At 51.7% G+C, this 9448-nt stretch overlaps 1 protein-coding gene across 1 annotated transcript; it reads left to right on the top strand.

Moving 5' to 3' along the window:
* The first annotated feature begins 2390 nt into the window (after positions 1 to 2390).
* Positions 2391 to 2750, top strand: LOC147984376 (uncharacterized). The gene has a single exon (XM_087541071.1). It carries the CDS (start codon positions 2391 to 2393, stop codon positions 2748 to 2750), a length of 360 nt encoding a protein of 119 aa, XP_087397197.1.
* Positions 2751 to 9448: the final 6698 nt, after the last annotated feature.

Here is a 9448-nt window from a genome sequence, read left to right as displayed (position 1 = left end):
CCGACACTGCCTAGCTTGGACCCTGTGGTTAGGCTTGGCATACTGCTCGGGCGGATGGCGCGGGCATTGCAATCATGGGCTTAGTGCCATGTTGGTAGCGCGCAGAGGCAACTACTCCTCGCCAAGGAGATTATTTTGCAGCTAGACGTGGCTCAAGAGTTGAGGCAGCTCATTGATGCTGAGTTCGTGTTCCGAGCGGAGCTCAAGTTGAAGGTGCTCGGGCTTGCTTCCCTCAAGCGTACAATTGCACGACAGCGCTCATGGGTGATTTGGTTGCGGGAAGGTGATGCCAACACACACTACTTCCAGCCATTCGCGCGGCACCGGCAGCGGAGCAACCACATCACCACGCTCTCTCGGGAAGGTGAGGTGGTCGTCGAGCATGATGACAAGGAGAACATGCTCTTCAACTTCTACAATGGACTGCTCGGCACCGATGTCCCTAGGGAACATGTCTTGAACCTTGGGTTTCTAGGCCTTCCTTCGGTCGATCTCGTGGAACTTGAGGCGCCGTTCTCGGAGGAAGAGGTGTGGGCTGCGGTAAGGGACATGCCCGCCGACAAGGCGCCTGGCCCAGATGGGTTCTTTAGGCGTTTCTTCCAATCTGCATGGGCCGTCATAAAGGGCGACATCATGGCCGCTTTCGGTCAGTTATTCACCCTTCGCCCACACGGCATGAGGAAGCTCAACGAGGCTCTTATCGTTCTATTACCTAAACACGACGGTGCGGTTGAGGTCAAGGATTTAAGTCCTGTTAGCCTTGAGCACAGCTGCAGCAAGTTGTTTTCAAAGGTTCTAGTGTTGCGCTTCGCTCTGCGGCTGCTGGATCTTTTGGCGGCAAATTAGTCTGTGTTCGTCCGTGGCTAGAGTATCCATGATAATTTCCGGATGGTGCGGCTCACCACTAGGGCACTACATGTGTGTCGGATCCCTTCCATGCTCCTCAAGATCGACATATCGAAGGCGTTTGATTCTGTCTCGTGGCCCTTCCTTCTGGATGTGCTTCGCACGCTGGCTTCGGCCCGAGGTTTGTTGAATGGGTGTGCATCCTACTCTCGTCGGCAAGCTCCTCCATCCTTCTAAATGGAGTGCCTAGAAGGCCATTCCTCCATCACCGGGGTCTCCGCCAGGGCAACCCGTTGTTGCCCATGTTGTTCCTCCTTGTGATGGAGGTGCTGAACGCCCTTCTCGCTAGGGCTGAGGGCATGCACATGTTGTCGCCGCTGCAGTTCCAAGGTGCCCGCTTCCGCACCTCGATGTACGCCGACGATGTGGTTGTCTTTGTCAAGCCATCCCCTTCGGACCTGTCACTCGTGTGGGCCGCGCTTGACTGTTTTGGTGGAGCATGTGGGTTGTGCACCAATCTACATAAGTGCTCATTGTCACTGATCAGATGCTCCGAGGAGCACCTAGTAGTTGTTGTCCAACACTTTCCATGCCAGATACTGAGGTTCCCCTGCACCTATCTCGGCCTCCCTCTCTCGTACAAGCTGAGGTTGCCAAGGGTGTGTCTTCAACCTTTATTGGACAGGGTATGCAATCAACTACAACCATGGATTGCTCGTTGGATCACCACGGTTGGTCACCTCATGCTAGTCAAGTCGGTCCTCACATCCATCCCTGTGTATCACTCCATCGCGATGCAGCTGCCCGTATGGCTGATCGATGGGTTTGAGAAGAGGATTCGTGCCTTCTTTTGGAAGGGGACCGATGTCGTCAGCGGTGGCCATTGTCTAGTGGCTTGGGAGCAAGTGTGCAAGCCGTTCGAGTATGGTGGATTGGGCGTCCTGAACCTCAAGCTATTAGGCTATGCGTTTCGGGCACGCTGGCTATGGATGCAACGCACATCTGATTGCTGTTGGCCGGGCCTGCAGCCGGCCGTTGAGCCTGAGGTGCAGGCTATTTTTGACTCGTCCATCAAGGTGACGTTGGGGGATGGTAGAAAGGCTCTTTTTTGGACGGATTTTTGGCTCCACGGGCGTTCCATTCAGTTTGAGGCCCCAGAGCTATTCCTAGCGGTGAACGACGGTGCACGGCGCACGTGAACGGTTCATAAGGCCCTGGCGGACCGCGCTTGGATCAGGGACATCACAGGGGTGTTGACGGTTAGAGTGCTAACTCAATTCTTGATGCTCACGGACTTGCTTCTTGAGGTGCACCTACTCCTTGAGATTCTGGATCGCATAATCTAGAAGTGGACGCTGACTGAGGTATATTCTGCGAGCTCGGCTTACCAGATGTTCTTTGTTGGACTCATGAGGTTCCCATGCGGTCGGGCCCTTCGGAAGACTTGGGCCCCGGCCAAGTGCAAGCTTCACTTCTGGCTAGCAATGAGGCGTCGGATTTGGACGGCAGACAGACGCCTTCGACACGGCCTCCAGTCCCACATCATGTGCCCATTGTGCGAGCAGGAGGCTGAGACTGCAGACCACCTGGCACTGGGCTGTGTGTTTGCCAGCGAGGTGTGGCACTCTGCCCTCGCACGGTGTGGCCTCGGCCAGTTGGTGCCCACCATGGATGCAACTCTCATAGAGTGGTGGCCAGCCAGTCGTGCGATGATCCCAAAGGAGCAGAGGAAGGGGTTTGATTTGCTCGCCCTCCTCATCGTCTGGATGCTATGGAAGGAGCGTAATAGTCGTGTCTTCGAGCGGTCAGCGGTCGTTGCTAGAGAGCTTTATCGTCGCATCAGTGATGAGGTTGATCTATGGAAACTTTCTGGTGCGAGGGGATTGTCGGACTTCTGGAGGTAGGACCTTCTAGCATGTAGGGCGTTGTTAGGTGCCCCATGGTGTTAATGGCTGCCCACCATATGCTACCATGGGGATGATTGTAACCGCGGCAAGCCCCCAGACTCTCTGTACTTCTATTTCTCTTCTTCTAATACATCGACACGTAAAGCTTTTGCGTGTTCGCAAAAAAGGGAGGTAGCGCGCTTGTGACGATGACAGGGGAAATCGTGTGGAGATGGCGGGAGATGGAAATCGGCCGAGGCAGGATGGCACAAAATCTAGGCTCAACCCCCCTCCCAATTTACTCGGTCACCACTAGCTCTAGGACAAGCACTTGCTTTGCTCTTAGCACCAACGGCGACGACGACTCAAATTTGGGCAAGTGGCGGAGGAAGCAACAACACTCTTCGGCAGCACGAGCTGCTTCTCCCCTCTTCTTGGCCACCGTCTGGTCCTCCTCGACTTAGCCATTCATGCCCCTCCCTTCCTCGTCGTAGTCTCTGAAGCTGGTAAGCAACATTGAACCCCCTCCCCCTATGTTAGGTCGTTTGTTAGGCCATTAGGCACGGTGTGGGATAGATTTCCCCATTGCTCACGACAGCATCGATGTTGCCTAGGTTGTGGATGCACGAACGAAGCTGGTGGTTCAAGCAGCATCACTGATAGTTGTGATTCAGGCATGGTTCATGTTGATCCACAAGAGAGTTGTTCGTCGTGGTGACAAGCCTGTCATCCATTCTGCCCCAATGTTAGCCCGGGATAAAGAGAGGATAACGAATCTGAACCACATCTACAACTGCAAAATACACATAGGCTTTGTGGATGCCAAGAATGACAAGAGCACCTTTCACCAGGCTTGTGCACACCTTCAGGAGCAGGGGGCTGCTACAAGATAGCATCCACACCAGTGTGGAAGAGCAAGTTGCCATTTTCCTTCATGTTGTTGGTCATAATCAGAGGTTCAGGGTTAACCATAACACCTTCAGGAGATCAATAGAGACCATTTCCAGGTACTTCAGGCAAGTGTTATATATTGTTGGGGAACTAAGAGGAGAGATGATCAGGTCACCAACCGGCCGGACTCCTAGCAAGATTCACACTAGTCCAAGATGGTATCTGTTGGGGATATAACCCCATGATACCTGCTTATTGGGTCGGGTCATCTAGGTGGCGGCTAAGGAGCAAAACTCAAGACGGGCCAAGGCGCCCAGGTGCAAGACCAGTTGGGCGGCTCATAGAGTGGGCCGGCTTAGGGCCCATCATCCGAAGACGGCGGCTCATAGTCCCGAAGTCCAAGTTGCCAGGAGTTTCCTTACTTAGGAGACAAGTTAGAAACATACTAAGTCATGGATTGTAGTATGACCCAGACTCTTGTAAGCCCTGGGTGTCGACTATATAAAGACGAGCCCCGGAGGCAGATAGGACTAAGTTACAATTGATCAATAGCTAGGTCAAGCGAATCTGCTCCCTTGTAATTGATCTCCAAGCAATAAGCAACAAGCAGGAAGTAGACTATTACCTCGATCGTGAGGTGCCGAACCTGGGTAAATCCGCATCTCTCGATTCTGATCAACCCCGACAAGCTAACCACCTAGTTGTGATGGCCTCATGACTAAGTCCTCACACTAGGACATATGCCGTGACAAATCCACGACAGTTGGCGCCCACCATGGGGCCAACGCACGGTGGTTTCGAGTTCTTGAAGGGCTCTTTCCCAGGGATCGAGGGGTATGCCGTCGGTAGGATGAAAAAAAATCGTTTCGGCAAGCTGTACATCGACGACACCGGCTGGGGTCCCGAGGCCGACTCAATCGAGTATGGGTACCGGGTCCCCTTCGGCGGAATCCACGTCTTCATCGGCAAGATCGACGGATCTGAGCCTGAGCTGGACATCTGCACCGACATCGTCGAGCCGGCTCAGCGCGCGCAACCCGCCCAAGTTCCAGTCGGACGGAAGCATGTCTTTGTGGGCTTCACGCAAGGTATGGAACTTGCAGAAAATTCCATGTCTGGAGGGGGGACTCTCTCTACTCAGGTAATGAGTCTTCGACCGGGGAGACCGAGTCGATCTACCAGCTTCAAGATGCCAGGCTTGGGGGTTATCCCGATGGCAACATTATTCCGGACCCCTATGAGCCGTCGTGCCGAGCCGCCATCTCCATGGCAGGGACGACGCCGGCTTGTTGGGGAACGCAGTATTTCAAAAAAAAATCCTACGATCACGCAAGATCTATCTAAGAGATGCATAGCAACGAGAGGGGAGAGTGTGTCTACGTACCCTCGTAGACCGAAAGCAGAAGCGTTAAGCAACGTGGTTGATGCAGTCGAACGTCTTCGCGATCCAACCAATCAAGTACAGAATGTATGGCACCTCCGTGATATGCACACGTTCAGCTCGGTGACGTCCCTCGAACTCTTGATCCTGCTGAGGTCGAGGGAGAGTTTCGTCAGCACGACGGCATGGTAACGGTGATGATGAAGTTACCTGCGCAGGGCTTCGCCTAAGCACTGCAACCATATGACCGAGGTGTTTCTATGGAGGGGGGGCACCGCACACGGCTAAGAGAAACTTTGGTGTGTCTTTGGGGTGCCCCCCTCCCACGTATATAAAGGGGGGAGGGAGGAGGAGGCCGGCCAAGGGGAGGAGGCGCGCCATGGGGGGGCAATCCTACTCCAAGTAGGATTCGCCCCCCTTTCCTATTCCAACAAGGAGAAGGAGGAAGGTGAGGGAGGAGAGAAGGAAAGGGGCCCGCCCCCCTAGTCCAATTCGGTTTGGGCTAGGGGGCGCGCGCCCTGCCTTGGCCTGCCTCCTCTCTTCCACCAATAGGCCCATGAGGCCCAATAACCCCCCGAGGGGTTCCGGTAACCCCCTGGTACTCCGGAAAATACCCGATACACCTCAGAACTATTCCGTTGTCCGAATATAGTCTTCTAGTATATCAATCTTTATGTATCTACCATTTCGAGACTCCTCGTCATGTTCGTGATCTCATCCGGGACTCCGAACTACCTTTGGTACATCAAAACACATAAACTCATAATACCGATCGTCATCGAACGTTAAGCGTGCGGACCCTACGGGTTCGAGAACTATGTAGACATGACCGAGACTCATCTCCGATCAATAACCAATAGCGGAACCTGGATGCTCATATTGTCTCCCACATATTTTACGAAGATCTTATCGGTCAAACCACATAACAACATATGTTGTTCCCTTTGTCATCGGTATGTTACTTCCCCGAGATTCGATCGTCGGTGTCATCACACCTAGTTCAATCTCATTACCGGCAAGTCTCTTTACTAGTTTTGTAATGCATCATCCCGCAACTAACTCATTAGTCACATTTCTTGCAAGGCTTATAGTGATGAGCATTACCGAGAGGGCCCAGAGATACCTCTCCGATACACAGAGTGACAAATCCTAATCTCGATCTATGCCAACTCAACAAACACCATCAGAGACACCTGTAGAGCATCTTTATAATCACCCAGTTACGTTGTGACATTTGATAGCACACAAGGTGTTCCTACGGTATTCGAGAGTTGCATAATCTCATAGTTAGAGGAACATGTATAAGTCATGATGAAAGCAATAACAATAAAACTAAATGATCATTTATGCTAAGCTAACTGATGGGTCATGTCCATCACATCATTCTCTAATGATGTGATCCCGTTCATCAAATGACAACACATGTCTATGGTTAGGAAACTTAACCATCTTTGATTAACGAGCTAGTCAAGTAGATGCATACTAGGGACACTTTGTTTGTCTATGTATTCACACATGTACTAAGTTTCCGGTTAATACAATTCTAGCATGAATAATAAACATTTATCATGATATAAGGAAATATAAATAACAACTTTATTATTGCCTCTAGGGCATATTTCCTTCACGGCTCTCAATTCCACAGCGGCTGGAGCAACATCAACTACTGACCCCTCAGCGTCCGGCTCGGCCAGGGCTATGGCTCATGTTCTGTCTGAGCTGATGACCACCCTGACGACCTTACTGGGGACCGAGGTTACTGCAGAGAACCAGGCAGAGCACAATGCGGAGATTGCAAAGCTTTGAGAGCAGATGACCAAGGCCCAGGAAGATATCAATGTTGAAAACACCCGAACAGCCGAGTTGCAAGCTCAGATTAATGCAGAGGCGGAGCGTCTGAAGACAGAAGCTTGGCATCTAAACCTTGAGCAGAACGCACCCAATGCGGTTCATCAGTGGAGGTACCAGAGCCATTTGCCTCCGAGTTACGAACCCATACATTTTTTCAACATGCCAAGGGCAGGCCCAAGTACTCCAGGAGCACCGGTAATACCCCAATTAACCTCTGATGTACCGGGGAGCAGAGTAGTGGTGTAGCCACTCCAGCTAGAGCCGGCCCGAAGGGAGGAGCCGGCTCTCGACCCCTGCCATGTTCGGACACCACCACCGCATTTTCGACACCACCGGGTCACTTTTCCAACCTGGTGGATAACATGGTAGCGGCTGCAACTCGGCTCACTGCGATTCCTATCACCGGCGAGTGACCGGTCGCAGTTGAAACCCGAAATGCCATTGAACTTTTGCAGACGACGATTTCTCAGTAGGCTAATTACTCTTACAGTCGGCATCGTGTACATTCGACCCCGTTGCCGAGTCATAGTTACAATGGGCACGCTGAGTCGCCGGCGGTTTCCAACAGCGAATGACGTCGTAACCCGCCCCATCACCTGAGGACTTATGCTCAAGCAATTGTGGACAATGCAAGAGTCCGTCGCGGGGCTGAAGCAGCAAACCAGGGGGCTTATCAGTTGCCCCCGGTAGTCCCTTCAGCCTTGGTGGGAGCCGGGTCGAGTGCTAGAACCATCGGAGTGTCATGCCTAGTGCCTGCTTTACGTAACGAGTGCATGCCTAAAGACTTTAAGGGTCGGCGGATCTTCCTCCGGAGGCTTGGATTGTGAGCTACGAGCTGGCCATGGATATGTTGGACGTCAGTGGTGCGGTATGCGCCAAGTACTTCAGTATGATGTTGGAGGGGGTGACTCGTACATGGTTCAAGAACCTCCCCCCCCAATTCTATCAACACCTGGGTGGAGTTGAAGGAGTGCTTTATCAAGAATTTTCAAGGAACATGCAAGCAACCAATGACAATTGTTGATTTACAACACTATGTGTAGCATGATCATGAGTCGGCCCATCATTGGGCTCGCCGGGTTGCGAGCATTATCCACTCTTCCGATAGCATTCAGGCGGCTCAAGCTGTGTTGATCTTGGAGAAGAATTGTCACTTTCAGTCTCTTGTGCAGAAGCTTGGGCGGCTTAAGCGCAAGTGCACGGATATGGGCAATCTCATGGACGTACTTACCAGATATGCTGATTCTGATAGTACGAAGGATCCTAACTCTGATGATGATAAATCTGGCAAGGGCAAGAAAAACGGCGGCGGCAAGGGTCGGCAGCAGAACGCCCCGATGCGGATTGGTAATCATAATAACCATGGTAATGGTGGAAAACACGGACACCCCGATGGCGGGTCAGATTTGATGGCTAACACCAATACAGGGTATAAAAACCAGCGTCGCAATGGCAAGCAACCTTATAATGGGGGAAAGCCCAAGAACTATGAGGAAGCTCTTAATGCACCATGCCCTAAACAGGTTCCTAACAAGCCGTCTAGTCATGCCTGGAAGGATTGTTGTATCATGCAGGAGTATAGGAACCAGTCGTTTCAACAGCAACATGGCAACGATAATGGGCCGCCAGGCGGGTCAGGCTCAGGAGGTTTCCAGGGAACTGGCTTTGGCGTGGTGGCGGCTCAAATTCTGGTTATCAGAGCCATGGTGGTCATAATCAGCAGTCTGGTCAAGGTAGTCAACAGCAGAATAATCAGTTAGGATATCAGAGTAATCCTAAGCAGCTTAATAGCGGCCAGTACCATGTCATCACTACGAGCACTTGCAAGCATGACCGAAAGGTTCATAAACAGGCCGTCAATGCAGTTGAGCTGGCTGTACCGCAATACTTAAGGTGGTCTGAGCACACGATCACCTAGAGCCGGGCGGATCACCCGCCCCGCGTTGACGACCCGAGTCATCTGGCCATGGTGGTAGCCCCTCAAGTGGGTGGTTATAAGTTCACCAAGGTACTTATGGATGGTGGTAGCAGCATCAACATATTATACTATGTCACTTTTCGGCAGATGAATCGGACAGAGAAGAATCTTAAGCTATCTTCTACGGTATTTCATGGAGTTGTGCCTGGCAAGTCAGCTTACCCTGTCGGAAAGATTGCTCTGGAAGTGGCTTTTGGTGATGAATATAATTACATAGCAGAGCACTGTGGTTTGAGGTGGTGAAGATCAAGAGTCCTTATCATGCGATGTTCGAACGACCGGCTTACGCTAAATTCATGGCTCGCCCTTCTTACATATATTTGCATCTTAAGATGCCCGGGCCACAAGGGACGATCACAGTTCACGGAAATCGCAAGATAGCCCTGGAATGTGAAGAGGGAGATGCTGCTTATGCAGAGTTGGCTTGTTCTACTGATGAGCTCAAGTTTTATAAGGATAATGTGGATCTGACTGATATAACCCCTCTGAAGAAGCCCACTACTAAGAAGGGCCCTCTGCTCAAGTTTAAGTTGGCAAAGGACACGCAGCAAGTGGATTTTGTCCCCGGTGATTCTTCTCAACAGTTCACTATTGGGACTGGGATGGATCCCAAAT

Source organism: Triticum urartu, chromosome 2A (assembly GCF_056163025.1).
Source record: "Triticum urartu cultivar PI428250 chromosome 2A, HENAU_Tu73, whole genome shotgun sequence".
Taxonomy (NCBI): Eukaryota; Viridiplantae; Streptophyta; class Magnoliopsida; order Poales; family Poaceae; genus Triticum; species Triticum urartu.
The sequence above is the reverse complement of the archived record's forward strand: the minus strand, read 5'-3'. Positions and strand labels throughout refer to the sequence as shown.

Coding starts and splice junctions, on each gene's coding strand:
- LOC147984376 (XM_087541071.1), top strand. CDS start 2,391: ATGTGCCCATTGTGCGAGCAGGAGGCTGAGACTGCAGACCACCTGGCA.